At 29.3% G+C, this 23,058-nt stretch overlaps 1 protein-coding gene across 2 annotated transcripts; it reads left to right on the top strand.

The window, feature by feature from the left end:
- The first annotated feature begins 95 nt into the window (after positions 1–95).
- Positions 96–19,487, top strand: LOC106478812 (protein RRNAD1-like). 2 transcript variants are annotated; one of them, XM_022382756.1, is made up of 12 exons: positions 96–529; positions 1,801–1,910; positions 2,244–2,386; positions 5,419–5,561; positions 6,419–6,583; positions 8,006–8,176; positions 9,326–9,376; positions 10,409–10,542; positions 11,951–12,075; positions 13,738–13,867; positions 17,633–17,820; positions 18,726–19,487. In XM_022382756.1, exons 1-12 carry the CDS (start codon positions 425–427, stop codon positions 18,854–18,856), a joined length of 1,596 nt encoding a protein of 531 aa, XP_022238464.1. In that variant the 5' UTR covers positions 96–424; the 3' UTR covers positions 18,857–19,487. The 2 variants fall into 2 exon arrangements, with proteins under 2 accessions (XP_022238464.1, XP_022238471.1); XM_022382763.1 differs by lacking the exon at positions 96–529 and adding an exon at positions 1,529–1,582.
- The last annotated feature ends 3,571 nt before the right edge of the window (positions 19,488–23,058 follow it).

Below are 23,058 nucleotides of genomic sequence, written 5' to 3'. Positions count from 1 at the left end.
AAGTTTATATGGACATTCGCAGCAATATATATATATATTATAACGCCACCATTTAGTTCAAGTATTTCAGAATATTACTTTCTGTGTAGTTAGCATGGTTTTCATGATTCTAAGCGGTGAACGTGCACGATTGTTAAAAGCTACAGTAATATGAATATTATTGTTATATTCTACAAAATGCCTTAAAGACACATAGTTAGACTTTAGTTTGGCTAACAGTGTTTTAAAATTTTAGTGACAACTTACTAGTACGTAAGTATTAAGTTAGATTCGGACTTATCTAGAGTGGTTAGTCTGTCACACTAATTATAACCTGCTTCCAATTGCACGTAACAGAACGCTTCATGGTAAACCAACGCCTATAGATTGTTATTATACCATAAATGATTCAAACGAAGCCAGGATTTTTTTCTTAAGTTTTAAAATGGTGCATTGCAATGACGAAAATATTAAATGGATAAAACAGTACTCATTGTTATTGATCAAGTTCCTTAATGAATATTCCTGGCTCACAGAAGCCTTTGTTTTGGTATGTTAATTCTCTCTCTATTTTTTTATTTTAGTTCTTTGAATGACAAGTTTTTCTAATCACCATGTTTTCTTTCCTATTCTTGTGAAACAGACTGCCCATAGGCCTGAAGGAAAGTTTTCTAATACGTGTTATGGTTAGCTAAATTTAAATATATAAATAAGATCAGTCTCTTAAATATATTTCTTCTACTCTAACAAGATCTATGTTAGTTAATAAATGATTTGAATTCAAGTGATGTGGTATTCACTATTCAAATAGACTGATAATGATATCTAGAAGTAGAAGAAAAGCCAAAATTCCTACAACATTTCAGAACTGTAAAGCATAGAATAGATTGAACATGGATAGTAAAGGAAAACATAAGTGTAGTTTGAAATATAAAGTTCTTTACTTAGGCATACGGTGGCCAGACTTCTTCGTTTGTTTTAAGTCACTCGGTTGAATCCATAAGTGTTCACGATTAGTCGAGACAAGGATGTCACCTGAATTTAGTAGAGGGGAGATATATAATGAACTAGATTTGGACTTGGCTGCTTTGAGACTTTAAATCCTAACCTTCCAGTCATTTAAGTATTTGTCTGAGGGCACAAGTATGAGCCATAGATCTTGAGCTCAAGCCTGGCCAGGGTAGATTTCTTAATATCCTAATCTATTGTAATTTGCGGCACACATGTACATATATAGCTAAAAGTTTGATGGATAAACATCTGTGAGTTTTTGCCACAAATATGTAAAGTTGATAAAATTAAATGTTTACCAATTCATTTGAATAGTGTTGCAAATAAATAATCCACATTTAATACACTGTTTTAAAGTAGAGGAAGTCACTGTTAATCACCATTAACATTGTAAAAGGAATATGTTATTACTAAATGTTTTAACAATTTCTGGGAAAATATTATATGAATTTGCCCACATATATATATTAAACTATAGTATGTTGATTAAAAAGAGAAAAATGTTTAGTTTTGGTACAGTGTCAATAATCTATAGCACTTATTTAAATTTATGATGTCCGAATTGCAGTTGGTGTTGTTAACACTGTACAAAGTATACTTTGAGTTAACTGTGTTGTCTTATTGATTTTTAATAGCTTCTTTGCATTTAGTAATACATTGAATAATTAATTTTTAAGAATATATTTAGTGGATCTTTTTTCTTGAGTTTAGCCAGTCAGGTTTAAGTTGTAAGGAGCTTTTAATGTTAATCATTTGTATACTAATTTATTTTATTGTTAATTTATAATATTTTTAATGATGCTTGAACAGGACTTTTTTACTGAGAATCACTGGAGCAAGCTGCCACTATGCTGGTCTTCTGTTCTATCTAGTATTGATCCTCAAGAGCTTGGTGATTGGCTAAGTGAAGGAAATATTTTGTATGGCTTATTTCAGTTTTTTAAGTGCTTAGAAGTATTTTTATCAAAAAGTATTTTAACATTGTGTTTAAAATATAGTGAATGTAAAGAGGAATAGATATTTAAATAGAGGAAGTATTTCATGATGATTTTATGTAAAAGGTATATAAAAATCATGCTAAGATCATTTTGAAGTCTGAAATTATCAATTTTTGTAAAACCCATTTATAATCCTTGTAGTTTGCTAATCCTTATAATTAAAATTACTTAATCAATATTGCTAACTTTTCATAAAAACTGTGGAATTACTGTTCTTATATTAATGCACTTGTATCAATTTCCAAATTTTTTTAGCTATAAGCAAGTTTGGCCTTTGAGTTTACAAGCTTTCCGTGCAACAGTATGTGCATTAGCACTTACAAGAAAGCCCATAAGCTCACCAGAAGCTGTTCACTTATTTTTGAATAAGATCATACCTGGTTATCCACATCAAAAAGGTATTTTTTATTTATGTTTTGTCTAATTATTCATCAGTAAGAATAATTTGTGGGGACCATGGTTTTTGCTTTGTCCTCTATTGTAAAAGTTATAATCCATTTTTTGTGATTTTTTAAAAATTTAATGTGGTTAATTAATTTAATTCTTTGTTTATACTTTTGTTAGGGTCACAATAATCTATCAGGTTTGAGCCATTGTTGCATCAAATGGTAATGCTCGTTATTATGTTCCCTGTATTTTGAATTATCTTACATTCTCTTTATATGTAATTGAGAAAGCTTAAAAGTTCTCAATAATGAACATGTTGCTGGGATGATATTTATATTAACTTAAATGCTGTCTACACCTACATATAGAGTTATAATTGGGATCTATAATTTGATTACATTTCACATGTATATATGTCCTTTGGGTTATGTTAACTGGGTAGAAGATTGGTTTAACCTATCATCCTTACACTTGTACACCATGACGATGTTAAAAAACATCATGAACTCAGATAATTCTGAGTGGATCAAGAGTAAGACTTTCTTATTTAAGTACATTGAAGGAGGACTCTGCATAAAGTAATAATTGCTGTAACAAGTGCATTAGAATGAATTGTTTGTTTCTTCTGCTGTTATTCAGTGCAGATCTAGGAATATAATTTAGATGAAATGAGAGTTAGTTATAAGGAACTTTTTGTTTTTCAGCAAAACCTTTAACATAGGCAGACATTACTAATTCAAACCCTTTAACAAACAAATAATAATTTCAGTATTATACAGAATAAAACTTATTAAATGAACATACAATCAAAATAAACCCATCACAGTTGCATAAAAGGTTTAACATAAAATAACCCTTTCAGTAAACTACAAAAAAAAATGAAATAACCACTTCAAAGTAAATCACATGGAAAATAATATATCTTGTTAATCTAACTAGATATGTAAAATAAAAATGCTGCACACAAATGAGAAAGCAAAACATAATCCAAATAACTATTCATAAAAACATTAATGTAACACATGTTTTGTAAAATTTACAGTTTGAAGTATGTCAGTTGTAAACATTGTTTTCTCAGCAAAGGGTTATTGGAATAAATAATTAGGTTTTAGATAACATGATGATAAACACGTTAATGCAATGTTAGTCACAGAGCAATGTAACCCTGTGTAATTGTTAAAAGAAATTTAAATTGGTTGAATAAGATTAAGTTTAATATCAAATAATTCATATAACAAATAGGGTCTCAGTCGAATAGTTATATCTATCAATTTTATTTTAAGCAATTATATCATTCAAAATATGTACCTAATATTGCTTTTTTATTTAAGTCTTCATCTGGTGTATCTTAGTGTTGAGGAAGGAAAATGCGGGGATTGATTCTAGCATTGTAGAAAATGTGGTCTATGAATCTAGTGACATTGAAAAGTTTCATAAATCAATTACATATAATGTTTTTTCATGTTTCATGGTCTTCAGAAGTAGATTTTCTACCAAGTTTTACCAAGAATAAAGTTTTTGTCACATCATTCTCTTGTGGGAAAAGTTTTTAGACAAGTTAATTCTGACTTTATTTTACGTCAAAAACAATTAAGGAGTAATAATTAAAAATGTGGTGATACAGCGATACAATACTAGTATTGGTATCATGAAACCTTGATATGATTGTATTGATACATCATCTGATACAATATAATTTATGTATCTTCACAAAATATGGCAAGCTTTCAGTAAACATTATAAGACCTTTTGTACAGTAAAAAATCTGAATTTCTAACAAAAAATTTTTGCTAAAAATTAATGGCTCAATAAAGGAAGAAGAGTATTGAGTACTACATGTTGTTTTCATTTCGTTCATCAAAAACATTAAATGCAAAGTAACATAATAAATTAACAATAAAAAATAGATAGACAGATATTAACTTTTATTTTACTTCTCTTGCTAACTACCAGTTAGTTGATCAAACCTGAGAATTTGAAAAAGCACTATAAAATATGTGAAGTACTTAAATAAGACATTGTTAGTAATATAGATAATATTAGTAAACCATTGGTAAAACTTCTGTATCTAGATACGTATCGTGTTGACTACTATAATGAGATACACACTCCTAGTAATAATAAAACATAATGCAATATCCAACTAGCCTTCAAGATATCTCTGTTATTAGTTTTATAATATTCGATTACTTTCATAGTTTTGATTCAATTCATTTTGTATTTGAAAGTGAAGCTTTATGATATTCTGTTTTTGAGGAAAAACAGTTATGAGCACTTATTTATGCTCGGCTGTAGTCACCAGCAATAAGAAGCTTTATTGTAAACCAATTTGAATTGGATGGATTTACGTAGTGACTCCACCTAGATGGAGATGTATGAATCTCCAGTTTAATAAATCTTTTGGCCCCAGGCCCAGTAATATCATCGGGCCCCCATTTCATTCTATTTATTAACTTTTGCTAACTTTTCATAAAAGAAATTTAGGTGACAAATTTCTTCATGATTCCATGGAAAAGCAGTAGCCATTTTAGCTCATTAAGTAGTATGCATTTCTAGTGAGCTTTGGAATATCCCACTAGCCCCAGGGCGGCTGCCCTAAATCAGCCCTGCCTGTTAATATATGTTTAAAAAAAATCTCTTCTCATTTCCTTCTATGCCAGCATTTTGCATTATAATAGCAGTCCTGCCTGCTTAGCTAATTATGGGGTGGAGCTTATCTTTGAAGTGACCCAGTAAATATTTATACACGAATTTAGTAACTATATAACTATCTTGATACTAAAGCTTCAAAGTTGACTGGTTATGAAAGAATTAGCACACAGAATCACTAAAAGAATTACATAGAAAAATTACCCAGAAATTTGAATACTTTTGAATAGTTGGTTATTTTTCTTCAGGAAGAAGAAGAATCATCTTTTTGAAAGAGCTTAATTTTAGTTGTCTTTTGAAATCTGTTTGAAAGTTGAGTTACTGATTATTCAATTATGTTGACTTACAATATATAGAAATGAAAAAAATAGTTTTTTTTGTATTGTTTCTACAGGTATGACTGAAGCTTCTAAAATAAAATGGTTGAAAACTGTGGATGAATTATCTGCTGCTGGTGGCCAACATGTAAACCTGGAACATATTTTCAGAAGACGAGTAAAACCGAAGAAACAGCATGAAATTTTGAGATTGACTCAGGTTATCCATATTTCTCTTATACAAAGTGTTTAAAATTACAAGATGCAGAATTTTTACTGTATATTACTTAGAAGATCATTTGTAATTGTGGAAATTAATTTAGCAAGGTACCTGTATGTTCAAATAATTCTCTTTTAAGTTTCTTAAAAGGATGAATAAAATTGAAACCACATGAAAAATAAATTGTTGAACAATACATATAATCTAACAATTGGAAGAAGTTTCACATCAGTTGTTTATTTATGTAGACTAAGAATTAAATTATTAATATTGTAGAAACAGTCTGAATATTATTTGATTTTTTACTTCAGACATAACAGTTGGCAGCTTCTATATATAGTTAAAAGCTTTTTTTTTATTATGGAAAAACTAAGTGGAATAATATCATCTAAGCAAATAACTTATTGCATAACATTTCAAGACAGTACTCATTGTTAAGTCGTGGTTTAACCTGTTGTGCTAACGGGCTTTTTCAAGGTTTGACAAAAAGTATTTCCTTGAATTGTTGACCAATAAAAGTTTTATACTTAGATGATGCTTTTCTAGTTTTTTATTTTTTAATTTTATATCACTTTTACTTTATTATGTTGTAATAAATGTTTGAAAGCTTGTCTTTTAAGTATGTTTGTAACTAAGGGTCTACATTTAAAACAGTTATTTATGGTCAATATTGTAAAATAAAAAAATATATTAATTGTCAGTCTTTAATCCTAAAAATTATCTTATTGTGTTATCTTTAACAAAACTAGACTGTATCTTTTTATTTTCAAGACAGGGAAGCTTGAATCTCCAACTTCTAATAATTTGACACTTAAAAGGGCTTTGATACATTTAGTTGTGATGTTTAAATATTTTAGGTTATTGACTCGGTGCTTAAACAAATTCATTGTGACCGGGTTATTGATGTGGGTTCTGGTCAAGGCCATCTTGCTCGTTTATTGGCTCTTGGCTATGGTCTTCAAGTGGCAACTGTAGAAGCAGAAGAACAGCATGTCTCAGGAGCTCAGAAGTTAGATGATCAAGTTAGTTAATAGTTACATATCTATAGACATATGAACACTCTGTCTTTGTCCTGTAGTTATATTTAGAAATCCAAGCTATTTAATTATAATATTAATACTTAATACCTGTTAGTAATAATAAGCAGTGCTATTTTTGTAACCACAAAAGAACTGGAGCTCAAAAGTATTTCATATCTCAGCAAAATACAGCTAGAAAATTTGAGGAATATTGTAAGCACAGCCAGTGGTATAGGAGGAGAAGACCAAGCCAAAAAAAGAACTTGGAAACAGCTGGAGGCGAAGATCAGGCCAAAAAAGAACCTGGAAGCATCTGGCATCTCAAAAATAAATTTCTTAGGATGTTCTTTTCAACAACAACAAAAAAAGGTCATTTAAAAAAAAAGAAGTCTAAATGAGCTACACCATAAAAATAAGCCTGATAATAAGTAATGAATATAAAGCATAAAGTAAAACCTTGTATATATTGTGAACCGTGGTGTCTGTCTCTCATTTACACGCTGCAATTGAAAAGCTGCACATGCAGACAAAGCTCATTGTTCACTTTTGAAATGACAGGAAAACAGGCATGAATAATGCTGATGCCAAATTTTATTTTGCAAGCACAATATTCTACACTATATTGTTAGGAATTAATCACTATCATTTACATTTCAAAATGTGATGTAACTTAAATAATAAGAATGTAGATGTTCTGTATGTTATTGTTTAGTGACTCTTAGAATGGCTGAAATGCTCAACAATTATTTGTGCTGTGGGCTATATAAGTAGCTCAGAGCTTTGACTCTGAATGAAACCAAGAGTGCAACACAATTAACCTTTTTAAAGTCTGTGAAATAATTTAAATTGATAGATTAACTTAAACTTTTCCTGTCACTGGAGACAGGTACTTTTGGTAGACTAATTTAAGCTTTTCTCATCACTGAGGGACAGGTACGTTTGCTTGTCATATAAAATTTTCAAATTAACATACAAGGGTATACAAATAAAATATATAAATACATTAAAATGATGAATGTTGCTCTGAAATATATAGATAGCTTCTTTTTCAACATTTTATTCTTTTAATATTCTCACTCTGATAATAAATGTTGTTTATGGTACATGATGTTACTGAGTGACTATAAAATAGCAAGCCATAATATAAACTTTAGCACTGTAATTATATTTATCTGCTTCAGAGGAAAATATTTTTCAATTATAGTTTCCTTTAAGAGCATTGACCAAAAATAGATCTATAATGATGTATTATAAAAACAGTGCATTATTTCCTTGCCTTTTATTTTCTTTCAACAATCATAAAAAAGAACAATTAATTTGATATCAGACACACAGCTCTGTATAAAGTTTTCATGTAAATATTTGTGTGTGTTCATAAAATTTATTTTTGCAAGTAAATCCCATAGGTTTTGTTTCCGTTATAAGGCCTTAAGTCATTTGAAGAAGAAGGAACAAAGACCAGCATATTCAGTTGAAGAGGATATTAGCAATGAACTTATTGACAATTATAAAAAATTTGCAATTTGCAGTCATCAACCTCCAAAACACCTTCGTTACTGTGTTTCAGCCTCTTCAACTCAAGAAGATCTGTTACAGGTGATAAAAGTTGAATTACAAGTAGAAATAACGTAACATATTATGTTTATTAACATACATTTGAATTAAAGAAATTTCTTAGGTGTTAGCTTTCAAGATAAGAGGTAATGAATAGAACCACTGTTTTAGTACTTATCGTGTATAAATGCCTAAGCTGGAAAAGCATGATTCATTAGTATCACATTATAATAACACTAACAAATCATGCTTCCCTAGCTTGAGCATTATACACAGTAAGATTTGATGTATCATACATGACTGTATAAGTAGCATTTCAACTAAGGCTTTGTATATTGTAGTCCAGCTAGCCTCGTAAGCTCTGTTGTACTGAACAAAAGACCTCATTGTCTGTGGCATACAACAGACAAAGTGTTAATTGTTCCCAAGCTGTTAGATGATTTTTTTTTTAATGGAGGAATCTCATATTTGTCAATTAAATAAAAGGTTTTGATTCACATTGGTATCAATCATATTATAATATAATATTACACTATTTCCAACTAACCGATTTAGTACCTATATCTATCATTAGTAAATCTGTGCATACAATAACTGGCTTTTGCCATGTAATATTATAAGTCAAACTTTTCACAGAATAACTAATTGGCATAATGGAATTTCTTAAAAAAAATACTTACATACAAAGTTAATTCCCTTAGCTGTAGCCTTTCATTAGCAGAAAATGTACAAGTGATTAACCCTTCATATGAGGCTTAAAAGTAGAAATCACATTTCTTCATTCTTAATGGTTGTGGTCATAAATGTATGCTTATACCTGAATTTCACAGTTTTATTATTATATGAGTAATTTTGCACAATTAAATCAGAAATTATAAAGTATGTGACTATAAATTGTGAATAATACTATATTTAGTTGTTATTAAGAACTAGGGCTTATTCTTATTTAATCAGATAATTAAGATAGTTTGTTAAAGTCATGTAATGTGTTTTACATTTCAGTCCAGCTATTGTGCTAGCTACTTGAAGATTAAAGTAGAAATAGTTGGGGATATTTTTCCAATTTATATTGACTAGTAGGTTTTGTTTAAGCTCAGATGTATGAGGCTTAATCTGCAATCTGTTTTGTAGTACCATGAAATGGAACTTTTTAATACCTAGCTAAAATATAATACTCTTCACATTTTTTAGGTCCTCAGTGATTCTTGGCCATCAGTAAAAGATAACCTCTACAGTGATGTGGTAGGAACTAGTAGTTTTTGAGTTATTACTACAAATAACATATATATGTATATATATGGTTTTGTAACTTAGTGTAAAGTATAATGTAAATAGTGTTTTTCCGATTGAGAATAAACTTAATTTTCCATGAAACATATTTGAATTGAAAATATACTCGATGGAATTGACGTACAAAAATCTTTGGATAAAATTTTTCATCTTTTATTCTACTGAATAATATTTAGAAAAGTTGAATTGAAGATATAAAAATTGAGATCATCAGTTTATTTGAATATAGTAATTCAATTACTTTATTTTATACTTTTAAAAACCTAGCTATGAAATATTTAAAAGTTTCAAACAATTATTATGTTCTTAATTTATGTATTCTTTCCTTTTATTTGATTGTATACATATAAATTGTTGATTTTATAAGTAAAGTTATGTATTATTGTTAGCTATATTTTCAGTATATTAATTTAAATGTTAGCTGGAGGGTGAGTAAGTTAGAGATGTCGTAAATTCGATTAAGATCTACAAAGGATACATTATAAATATGAGAACCAGTGGAGCATTGTGTCAGTTTTCAGTTTGTTATGTATATTCATTTACTCTATTGATTAGTTGTGAATTTGTACACGTAAGTGTTTTTGTATATTATTCATATTACTGTTGGTGAGTAAATTTCTTTTGAAAGTGAAAACTTCATTTGTGAATTTAGGCCTACACTTTTGTACAAGTGATAGTAGCCTGTAGCAAATGTTAAGGAAGAATTAAACTAATTTTTTTATCATTATGAGGACTTACTTTCACATTTTTTTTTCACCAAGTAATCTATAAATGAGTCTGCCAAATGATGGAAGCGATAGAACATGTCACAATATGATTCCTACAAATTTTACATACTAGAAAGGTAATAAGTGTTTAAAATTAAATTATATTTTTAATTTTGAAAATTAAATGAGGAATAATTATTGTAGTTTTCTGTATCAAACAATAAATTTGCAACAGTGATTATCCCTGTAGCTGAACTTACTAGTTAAATGTTCACAGGCTCATTTTGGTCTCATCGGACTACACACTTGTGGAAATCTTGCTTCAACAATGCTACGACTTTTTACAGAAACTTCAGAAGCAAAAACTTTGTTATCAGTAGGATGTTGTTACATGAAGTTAGATATTACCAGGTAAATACTGTGACATGTAAGTTTTTTGTCAAGCCAAGTAATATAGTTTAAATGGAACAAGTTCACTCTTCTGTTCTGGAACAATTCTACCAAACTTTGTTTCAAACAAATGCAAAAAGGTTGTAACTTTTCATAAAACATATTTTATTATCAAGAGAGTCTTACCAAATGTAGTCGTAAACAATTTTATTTGTATTCTTAAATTTGTTTTCCAAAAATAAATAACACTTATTTTTTCTCTCAACTTTCAGATAGACAATGATCAGCATGATAGTAACTCTTTGTAGCTTAAACTTTTATTAACCATTTATTTTCAACTATAGGCTGGCCACTCCTTCACCCTAAGGAATTTTTTTGTTGTCATAGTCACATGTGTCTAAAGATATTTAAAATATATATATAAATTATAAGCTAAAAGTAGAAAAAACTGACTATACAGATAATAAAATACTGTTTTATTGAACTTGCAGTTTTACTGAGGTTCTTTCTATGGAAAGCCAATTTATCCTAATAGCTTTAGTGTGATAGTCTTATAAGATCGTAGAAATAGTTACAAGCTTAGTCATTATACATTGTAGGATTTGATGTATCATACAAGACTGTATAAAGTGTATCAACTAAGGTTTTATACCTTGTAGCCCAGCCTGCCTAATAAGTTCTGCTCCATTGAGTAAAAGGCCTTGCTGTTATTGGCATACATAATGAGATCTTAAAACTAAATACTTTTACTGAGCAAACATTCATGGGATTTATCAAGATGAATATATTTGAATAAATGTGTGAAATGTGCATCATATTTCAGTGTTTAAATTGTAGAGTTCTAGCCTCTTTTGTATTATTTTTGTAGTTTTCACTGTGTTCAATGGGACAAATAAGACTTGAAATAATTGTTAACTATGGCTTAATTAATTTTGCACAAAATAGAAAAAAGGGAAGAAAAAAAATCAGAAAGACAAATATTGTTAAAACACACAAGTATAATTTATAAAAGTAGTGTTAAAGTGAAATTATACCTTTTTTACCTTGTTATAGAAACAGGATGACTTGTACAAAGACTGGTTATGCTTGCTGTGGAAGTAGGCAGTGAGAAATAAGCTCACTAAATCTCTGTGAGGCTCAGAGTGTAGAGCTTTTTATTTTCAGTGTATTGAAACATAAGCAAGACTACAATGTAAAATACACAAGTAAATCTTTCAAAAATGTAAAAGTTCGGTTAAATTTTGTAAGAAATATCAGATGGAACTAGAGTTGATTGAAGTATATAAGGTACAGAAATATTTTTTATTGTATTGTGATCATCTGAAGAAAAAAGGATAATAGATAAATGTCCAGGAAGTTAAAACAATCCTTTAATAAAGCTAATTTACCTTGAATAAATTGTTTATGCTTATCTTTTCTTATTTGATAGTGCTGGTTTAGCATGTGGTTATCCTTTAAGCTCATGTATCAGAAATCAACTTGGACACAAATTATGTTACGAGGCACTAGAAGTAGCCTGCCATGCCATTGAGAAATACAGCAAGAAACTTAAAGGTAAATGCATTTGCTTATGTATATATTCTTGTGTAAGTTTGTTTCAGTTGGTATAAAATTCTGCACAATTTAACTGTTAAACATTAAGTTAAAGAACTAAAAGATACCACTCAAGCTTTTAAAAAGCCTACAAGGTGAAATCCTGATTATTTTCAGTTTCAAAATATTTGGTATCAGTATAACTTTGTTAGGCTCAAAATAAACAATGTTGTGCTTTTTTTTTTTACAGCATATTAAAACATAAACAAGACTGTAGGATACACAAATATTTAATATTAACTTTCAATTAGAACAAGCTACACACATGAATCAAACTAGTAATAAGAATATCTAATTAAATGTATTGTTCTTACATTCTTACTTATAAAGACAAAAATGCATTATTTTATCAGTTAAATATCTTGTGTTAACAATAATTTTTTACAATAAGCCCAATAATGGCTAGGGTGCTTGACTCGCAATCTGAGGGTCATGGGTTTGAATCCACATCCCACCAAATATCCTTGTCCTTTCAGCCGTGGGGGCATTATATTGTGATGATCAATCCTACTATTTGTTTGTAAAAGAGTAGCCTAAGAGTTGGCGGAGGGTGGTGATGACTAGCTGCCTTCCCTCTAGTCTTTCACTGCTAAATTATGGATAGCTAGCACAGATAGCCCTCATGTAGCTTTGCACGTAATTCAAAACAAACAAAAGCCAAATAATATTTCACGAGGTAAGGCCAGCTAATAATGGTAAATAATATCTGTAATAAAAATGTAATAATAATAATAAAGATATGAAAGCTCGTATAATATTTCATTAGTGAAAATTAAAAACAATTTTATGAGGTTTGAAGCTATTTATAGTGTTGAGCAGTTAGTTTGTTTGGGGAAAACTTGGAAATAGGTCTAACGATATTTTAATCATTGAGGATGTTTTTTATTGGGATTAAGTGTTTTAAATGTAAAGTATTTTTATTAATTCAGGTGTGTTCTAGCTTTTTATCATTAATAGCAAGGATACCAAACTAATAATTCAATTTAATTTCATTATAACAGGTTTTATTTTTCTGGTATACAGATTTTAACACTAAATATTTCTAGTTAGTTTGCTTTACTGGATTGTCTTCAATAATGTTGATTTTATTGTATGTGCTCTATGGTTAGCTTACAGAAGTTTTTAAGAATTCATGAATAAAACAAAATATATTTTCCAAGCATGTGAATTAGGCCCTGCTTCATATCAATGTGAAATTATACCTTTCAAGAAGTCATGAAGGTGCAATGCTTTAAATAAAGCTTGCCTCAAAATTTGGAATAATTCATAATAGTATTCAAAACTATATGTATTTTCTAGAAATGAAATGGCTAAATGGATTTAATGAGCTTCCTTCTAGAAAACTAAGGTAAATACAAAATAATTCTGAGAGTATAGTGAGAATGGTTAAAGCATTTTCTGTAAAGTGTTTTCTTGCAACATTGTACACTATAAGAATATTTACTTTAAATTTTGCTCTAATATTTATTTTGACAATAGCTAGTTATTGCATTCATTCTTATTATCTTGTCATTTGATTTTTCAGTTGTTTTAGCTTGTAATAATGAATGAAAGATTTCTGATTTAAAAGTATATAAAAATGACTTAATTGTTTCATTGATGTTTTGTATATTTCTTGTCTAGAAAATGCTAGTTCCTTAAAAATTCATTGCTATAGAGCCACCCTTGAAGCATTGATAAACAAACATCATCCAGAGAAACGTCATTATGGACTTCGAAGTGTCAATCATGCAGATAGAATTACATTTACAGAGTAAGAGTGTCAATTTCTTATTTCAATTACTATACTATGTTTGCTATGCCATGGTATTACAAACGATGTTAAAGAATTTGAGGCTTGTTTATGTAGATTACTCAAAACAAAAACTATAGTACGATTTATAAGAAATATTTGCTAACATATTTGCATAGAAGGTTTTTTCTTTTCAAGTGCTGAAAATGAGTCTAGAACATTTATTCAATGTTTAAAGAGCATCAGTGTAATTCATTGATTATGTTACTTAATTAGTATAATATTCACTTACTAATTTGTACTTGTATCATTAAAAAAAGAAAATTCAAGTGAAATGGAAAAAATTTCTTAAAAATACTAAGTGGTGCATGAAAGGTCTGACTCAAAAATACTTTAAAAAAAAGCAGAACATACAAATAGATAAACTAAACTAATCCTATCTGGATTTATGAAATGCACATTATGATGACCATAGAAAAGTGTGAAAAATAACTTTGTTTTTTTTGGTCCCCTTCAGAAAAGCATCTTTTATTTAATTACATATTTTATAACCAAATAAAGGGCTAACCCATGCTGGCTTAGAAACCTCTTTTTTTTTTTAATCAAGGTAAATAGACATTGATAAAGATTGCATTACTCTGTTTAGTAAGGAGTTGAAAGAGTAATGACTTCCCTTGAAGCAGTACTGTTATTTTCTTCTCCTCTAATAGACACAATGTTTGATTCTTTAATCTTGGCGACAAGCTGATTTCATCCTCTTGATCATTTAACATGAAACTCCAAAAATAGAAAGGTACCTACCAGTGGATGCAGTTAGTGGTCATAATCCATGAAGCTGTTGTTCTATTCTTCACAATCCCTTTTTGCATACACATGTTGTTGAGCATTTCTATGATGATCTCATGCTCTGTGTAGCATAATCCTTTCATTGGAACATATACCATATCACCCATTTAATTCTAAAGTCTGTGAAGAATGCTGCTTAGAAAAAAGATTACATATGTCTTTATCTGTTTTCAATTCTCACTTTTGTTTGCGTTTTGAATTAGTTTCGTCTTGCCTGTTTTTGTTTTTGAATCTCCTTAGTTTGTTTAACATTGTTTTAATACTTTCTACATAAATTGTTACTATAATCATTTTTTCAAACAGTTTGAGTTTTTCTGTTGAAAAAAATTGTGATTAACAAATATTGTTTAAAATTAGCAATTTTATGTATTCAGAATCATGTGGGTCTTTGTTCTTGACTCCAATAATTGTTCTCTTCATTAGTTTAAAGTATTTTTAATATTGATTTGAATTTATTTAATGTTACCAAAGTGTAATAGATTTCTAAGCAATATTATAATTAATTTTATAATCTGTAACATCAATAGATGGATAAAATGATGAGTAGTATATCATATGGAGTAGTATTATCCATGTACATGTATTCAAATTCAAAGGTTTGCACAAGTAAGAATATTGCTAGATAGGACTTAAATATGTATAAAATATGGCTCCCAAGATTAAAATAACATACGACAAGCATGTAGAAATCAAATATTTGGGTTGTCAAGGGTATTTCATATGAAACATTGTGGCCAGACTTCATATTTTCCTAGCAGTTGTATGTAAGATTCTGAAAAGAACACACGAAACTAATGCTGTTGATAATAGAAGTGATTAAGGTAGAAAGCCAAAACTCTCCAAAAGTGATGCTAAGTGTCTCAGAGTATGTTCTTTATGGATAGACAATGGTTGAGTACAGATATTGCCACTGACCTTGCTGTAAGATATACATTAGAACAAGTCTCAATGGATGTGTAGCTGCTTGAAAACTGCCACAGAAAAAGAGATAACTAAACCAAAATGTTGAAATGGGTATCAAACCACAAACAGTGGATTGAACAAAACTGGAGGCATGTGTTCTTTACAGATGAATCCAAGTTTGAATTATTTGGAAACAATCACTGACAGATTGTTTGAAAGTTAAAATAAAAACAGTGTTATAGTCAATGTATACAATCTACAATGAAGCATGGTAGAGGAATCAGTATAAGTTTGGAGATGTATCTTAGCCAATCATGTTGGTGATTTACACAAAATTGTTGGCCCTTTGACTGCTGACAAGGACAGGCACATTCTGATCCATCTTTCCACAAAAGTCATTGGGCAGCATACAGCAATGTAGTGAAATATGTTGGGAAACTCACAACCATGTCCTGGTATAAATACTCTTGAAGCTGTATGGACTTAAAACCTATGAAGGTCAAAAGGTGATCAAACAATTTAGCTGAACTTTATGGAGTAATACAGGGCATTTGGAACAATATTACACAATCATGCTTAGAAAACTTGTATGGCCACGTAAACACAAGGTTTAATGATTTGTGTAAAGCAAAGTGCTCTTGTACAAAATACTAATGCATTGTACATCCTGTTTTTGCTTTTGTTTGTATCTTCTGTGATAATATTTTGTACCATTTATCAGTTCACCATCTAGTTGCCAATGCTTGTATATTTCCATTACTGTATGTCTGTAATTACATGAATTTAACAGCTTTTAGTCATTTGCACAACAATAATTTTTTCCCTGCTCTTCATATAATTCAATTACATAAAATTTATTAAACATGAAAAACCTCATTTTCTGATTTCACTTGTTAAAATGGAAATAACCTATATCTTGACAAGCTAGGATATAAGAATTTGAAACCCTGAAACTAACTTTAAATGGATACTTATCTGTTTGAATTTATTATTCTGCCATGATTATTGATAAACCTAATTTTTTTATAAAATAAAATGAACATTCTGATTATTTAGATTCCAGATTATTAAATGGTTCTTTTATATAAGATAACTGTTCTTAATGTTATGGTTTTTACTAGAAAATATTTATTAAAACAGTATAATTCTTTACATAGAGAAAATAACTTGTATGTAAGGAAAATTATTTCAGTACACTCTTCAACTTCTTATTAGCCAGTTTGTAAGTAAAATCATCTTAAAATAAGAAACTCGTATTTTGCTCAAAGACTTGAAAAATGAAGAAATTTATGGATAATTTTTAAGTTACTGTTACTGAATACAGTGAAGCTGCCTATACAACTCATAGCTTAACTGTTATTAAGTTGTGTTCCAACTTTTTCCTTACAATATAATGTGAAAATAATGCATTAGATATAACTTAACTTTCGACTTGGGTTGGGTATGCATATTGGTCAGCATGTCAGATAAAGAATAGGAAGATCTAATATTCAATCTTTATTTTTGCCACTGAACGGCTCATTTGTTGTTGGTCCACCGTAGAGGTAACAGTCAATCCCACTATATTTGACTAGGAATAGTTGTGTAGCCAGTTGTTGCTTCTGACTAGCTTCCATCTTTCTAACCAGTATTCTAAATTAGAGATAGCTATACCTTAGTCTTGGTGTGTCTGATCTTAACCATTCAGCTGTTATGTCACATAAGATGCTGCTTAGGTTGAAAGTACCAAATGCTAAAATATTTTGATTTAAAAGAAGTTTTATAATATCTCATAAGCTGTATACTTAAGTCCTTGGTGAAGATGTCTGAAAGTATGCTTGTGATACTTTATTTCTTTTCAGAAACGTAAATAATTCTTGTAGTCTGGAATCTTCCTCAGCAAGTACAAGAGTAATCATTCATGTTAAAATAAGCTTTTTGTTGTTTTCAGAAAACGATCATAAGATTAAAGGTGAACTTTTTCACTTTGTAAAGTTCCAATACTTAACAGTAACAGCAGAATTTTTAAGCACACTTCTTTTTTCTTGTTTTTTGCAGATATGTACAGAAAGCTCTTAACAGAATTAACTTGTACATTCCTGATAAAGATGTCAACTCGTCTTGGGTCGCATCATGTTTGGAGCAATGGGAACATGTAGTTGTGTTTTACTCCTTGCGTTTGCTTTTGGCTCCTGTGATCGAAAGTTTAGTTCTGATTGATCGAATGTTGTATCTCTATGAGAAAGGTGATGTTGGATTTTGTTTTACAAACATTCCTACTCTTTGTAATATATATGTCACAAATTATAATAGAAACTAGCAGAGATCCGCAAAACAGTTCCTGCCAAATTATCTTTATTGTAATAGTACTTCTTTAAATATAACATTTCTAGCACAATACAAACGAATTGTAATCATAGACAACGAAATGTGTAAATCCACTTGTATATAGGCCGTACTTTATAAAACTTTAACTTATGTTAGGCCTAAGTTCGATAAAGAGATAAATTAACACTGTAACCTGTGTAAATTTTTTGTTTTTACATTAGTTTAGTTAGGACTAAACTTTACTGTACTTAATACTATTGATAAATAAACTTATAATGTTATTCTACGACCTAACATAAAACCTTTTTTAAAAACTTTGATAAGTTTTTAATATTCTGTTGTACAAAATGGTTAGAAAAGTATATTTACATTCCCCTTTTGTTGTTATTTCTTGTTTCATACACCAATTGTAGCGACTTGATCACTGCGCTTTGCAGCTCTCTGCCGCAGGCAGACTGTTTGTCATTGAGTGAATAATGCGCATGGGCAGTTTTTCTTGGGGAAACATTCTAATTATGAATGTTTATGCAGCAGGTTCTCGATCAGAAAGCGTAACGGTCATACATACCAACAAGCAGAATAATAGTATAGATATTTTCAAGTTTACATCTGTGACCAAACAATGAGATGTATTTATAGGTAAACAATTCTATGTTTTAATGGGATTGCTGAGATAAAAAAAATGTTTAATTATCTAATTTCTAACAGGTTGGTAAAATGTTTGGTTAGAATCATATCTCAAATACAGTGTAATTTTATGTTTTTAATATATAACAAGATAATTAACTTTCCAGTATTTATTGTTCTTTTGTTAATGAAACAGGTATACCAAGCCTTTTGGTACCATTATTTGATCCTGAGCTGTCTCCTAGAAATCAAGTGTTATTGGCTGTAAAGGTTCCCGACCCTCCTGAAAATCAAGCATCAGCTAGTCTGCCTAAGCATCAAATCTAAAATCACATTTGTCACAAGTATAATTCAACTGTAAAACACATTTAAATCAAATTTATTTATAATAAAGTTTTTAACAGTGTTAAAGTATAATGGTGGTTGTACTGTTGAAATAATGTTCTGGCATTGTAGATTTGGTGAATATTTAAAACAATATCTAAATTATCTGTGAATAAGATTAATATTAATGTGTTACAGATTGGTACAGTGGAGTTGAAGTAATGAAAGCTGAATCAACATTATCAGTCATCATTCTATATCAGTTTTCACTTATACATTAATGTTACATTCAATAATATTTTAACATTTTTTTAGAAACACAAACAGGTGATATTTTTGACCATAATGAAATATTGATAAAATTACGAATCAGTTAGTTTCAGCAACAGCTGTTGCCATTATTAGGATTGTCATTACACTGAAAGCTCAGCCTATTTATATGCTAAAGGAAGGAAGGAACATAAAGACTAATATTTAAATATTATAAAGGTGGAGAAGAATTTTCCAGAATGTTACATTTCTTGAGCCACCATGAATATTGTTACGACAGCAGAAGTCACGTGATGCTGCTGGCGCATTGGCACTGGTGGCGTGTGCGAAGAGTTTCTTGAATGATCGTGAATTTCCTAGTTTGTTCAAGACACCCTCTTTTTTAGTATATAAGCCTGGTGAGAAAACCAGCGCATTTGAAGAGATATGCAGATAGATTGAAGATAAAGATAATTGAGTCAAGCGAACAGTAGGTACTGTAAGTAAAGTGTGTGAATCACTGTGATTTATAGCATGTGTTATAAAGGTTGTTAAGTTTAAAGTGACTGTGGAAATTCTGTGTAATACAAAGTTGTATTGAGAAAGAATAAACTAGTTTTAATTAAGAAAGGGCTTGTATCGCTGAAGTTCCTCGGAAATAATTTATACCGGAAATTAACAAACGAGCAGATACGTAACAATATTTATACAAATGATTCAATGGGAAAAACTTATTTTAGCATAATCCGCAAATATTAATGGTAATAATATCTGCAAATCTATCGAGGCAATCAAATGTAACAAAAATAATTTTAAAATATTAAATATGGATGAAAACAGATGGAAAGGTTATTAATAGATGGTGTGAATTTCTTTACGCTGAACTTTATGTAAAATTGATCGCGTGATTTTTGAAACTGTGTATAGGTCTTAACTACTGCAAAATACTACATTCCTAACGATGAGTCAGTAAGACCTTGAAATATGTAGAGTATAAGACTGTTCCCAGTCTCGCAGTATTTTATCTTTATACAGTAAAATTATTAAGTAAAACAATTTTTTTATTGTATTTTCATACTAGGGACAGTCATTTAAAATTTGTGTACTATTAAATGTTATTATTTTTTTTAATACATTTGAAGGTAAACTATATTCACGAGTTTCCATGTTAAACTTAAGCCCTTCATTATTATTCTTAACATACTCCAAAAAAAAATCCATTACAAATGTTTGCCATTTCTCTATACCTTGAAAGTATCAACAAACCTTTTTTATCCAGCATGTTTGAAAATAGCTTGATTTAACTGTTTTAAAAATATTCTTAAGAAAAAAAGGAGATAAAAGAATCCATATCGTTAAACCATTAACTTGTTGATAAAGTTTATCATTAATTTTTAACAACAAATTTTGACTAGGTAAATTAATTCTTCCCTATAAACTGAAATTTACTTTACAAGGCTCTATCAATAGGTACCTTTATGAATGGTAAAACAACACCTAAGGATACAAGCAGGAAATTATTTCTCACTTTAATACCTTTTTAAAACTTTACAAAAGCAACAGTTCTTAACCATATATATTTAAATTCTTGAATACCCAATAGGTGCTAAAAATTGGGTTTTGATACCTGTAGTGTACAAAGCACAGATAGCCAATCCTATTTTATAGCTTTGCGCTTAACAATAAACAAACACATTCTCAAGAATACTTGAAATAGTTTCTTTACTCACGAGATGTGTGGATGAACTTGGACTGTATGGAACATTATTAGTAATTCATACATTCTACACACACACAACAACTGCTAGAAATACAGTATCTTTTCTATACTATTAGTTGAAAATCTAGCATTTTAACAGCTTTTATCTAAAATAATTTCAAATCTTTTTAATCTTTCTTTATAGGTTTTATCATTGAGAAATACTTTCTTCATATTGCATAGTATTAATGACTATAACCTAATATCTTGATCTGTCTTGCACATTTTTGATCCAATTATCTCTTAACTCCTTTAAAATAGTTTGACACTTTTTCCCATTATTGATCTATAACTTATCTTCAGAAAAAACATTGTCAAAATACTTAAAACATTCACTTTTTATGCTGTTTCTATTGGTTGCTTTACTTTTTTTTTAATTCTTTATCTATGACAAGTAAGTCTTCAGTTTTTCCAATTCAAAAACAAAAGTTAAACCAGGTGATAGAACTTGTTTTGAAGTTAATTTGAAATGTGATATTCCTTTCAAACGAATTAAGTTTGAAAAGTTTTAAACTCCATATATTTTTATTTACTTTTTCAAGCTTTAAACTCAAAGTATTTTTATTTGTGATCCATTAAGTTTACCTTCAAGCACTATTTTTATCTAAAACTATTTTTAAAAGTCTATTCCAACAAACCAAATAAAAAGAAATCCCATTCTCGTGCAGTTGTAACCTTAACAAGATTTGTGTAAATCAAAAATTTCAGCATAAATTTATGAGATTTCACATCTTTTATCCTTGTTGATCAATAAATATGTTCAGTTCTGCCTTCCTTAAAATCCAATTCACTCTTACTTTGTATATTACAGTTACTTCTACATAGGTTAGTAACATATTTTGTTCACATCCAAGTAACAAATCATATTGGAGTAAATGGTTGTACAATTTCTATTGGAGGAATGTAAAAAGCTTTCCTTGAACCCTATTGACTATTCATTATAATATATTTTAAAGCACAAAATACTGTTTACTTGAAATACAGAAAAAAATTTCAAACATGATAAAATACATATTTAAAATATGTGCTAAAATAAATCTCTCGAACATATAATACCTGTACTTTAGAACTCTATTTTTCAAAGAATTTATTTCAGTAGCAAGTAAAAACATTTCTCCATGCACACAGAGTTGTATATCTGTAGTAGTTAGGAAGGATATAAATCTTGCTTCAGATATTCTTGCCATTTCACCAAGAAAAAAAAAAGGGCAATTGACTGGTCAAATATTTTTTTAAGCTTAGTTGCATATAATGAATTTGACTTTACGTTGATTATTTTACCATGTATACTGGCTTGTCAACACCACACTGATATAACAAACTCACCCCAGGTCTTGAACTACTTTGGTGGAGTTTTATGACAAGATAAATTTTGTCTGATAGGACATTTTGTTTGTCTGAAGTTAAACACAAAGCTACACAACAGGCTATCTGTGCTCTGCCAACCACAGGTATTGAAACCCGGTTTCTAGCATTGTAAGTCCACAGACATACTGCTGTGCCAAATTTTATTTACCTTTGACTCAAGCAATACAATTATAAGTACTAGAATATCATAATGAAATAAATATAAAATTATCATCTACTTTAAAAGAAGCTTAAAAAGAATTTAAATGTTCATTGTTTAACAAATCAAAATTTCATAAAATAAATAATTTATTTCCATCTCCTGCCTTCTGAAGAACACCACCACAAGTACTGTATAAAATACTGCCATTTTGAAGATCGGTGTATTGCCAGTCATTACATCTAGTAACTATCAGTTTTTTAATAATACAGCACTATTATAAAATTATATTGTAAGTTTAAAAGAATCACAGCTGCTGGATGCATAAAATTGAAAGATATTATAATACAGTACAACATAACACCACTCATCTATAAACATTTCAACATGTAAAGAGCAGGGACCCATTAACTATCAAATTTACAAAATATGTAAAAATTTAATAAATATTAGGCTATGACACAATTGTAACGAAATAATTGTTATGTATTTATTTTTAATATGAATGCTGTTTAGATTAAATTTGTATTTAAAAATATGCGTAACTTATAGTGTCAGATATGTATTGCATGTAACAAATTTGTTATATATTTATTTTAATGACAACGTTTGTTGGGATTGAGTTTAAATGTAAAAACGTGCCTAGCTTACCACGTTAGTTACGTATGGCAAAACTCCCGCCAATTCTCC

This window comes from Limulus polyphemus, unplaced genomic scaffold (genome assembly GCF_000517525.1).
Source record: "Limulus polyphemus unplaced genomic scaffold, Limulus_polyphemus-2.1.2 Scaffold12, whole genome shotgun sequence".
In the NCBI taxonomy this organism is placed as follows: domain Eukaryota; kingdom Metazoa; phylum Arthropoda; class Merostomata; order Xiphosura; family Limulidae; genus Limulus; species Limulus polyphemus.
The sequence above is the reverse complement of the archived record's forward strand: the minus strand, read 5'-3'. Positions and strand labels throughout refer to the sequence as shown.

Bases quoted from the DNA above. Each gene is read 5' to 3' on its own strand.
- LOC106478812 (XM_022382756.1), top strand. From the start codon at position 425: ATGGTGCATTGCAATGACGAAAATATTAAATGGATAAAACAGTACTCA. The intron at 530-1,800 runs GTATGTTAATTC...ATGCTTGAACAG, and splicing joins TCACAGAAGCCTTTGTTTTG to GACTTTTTTACTGAGAATCA. The intron at 9,377-10,408 runs GTAGGAACTAGT...AAATGTTCACAG, and splicing joins ATAACCTCTACAGTGATGTG to GCTCATTTTGGTCTCATCGG.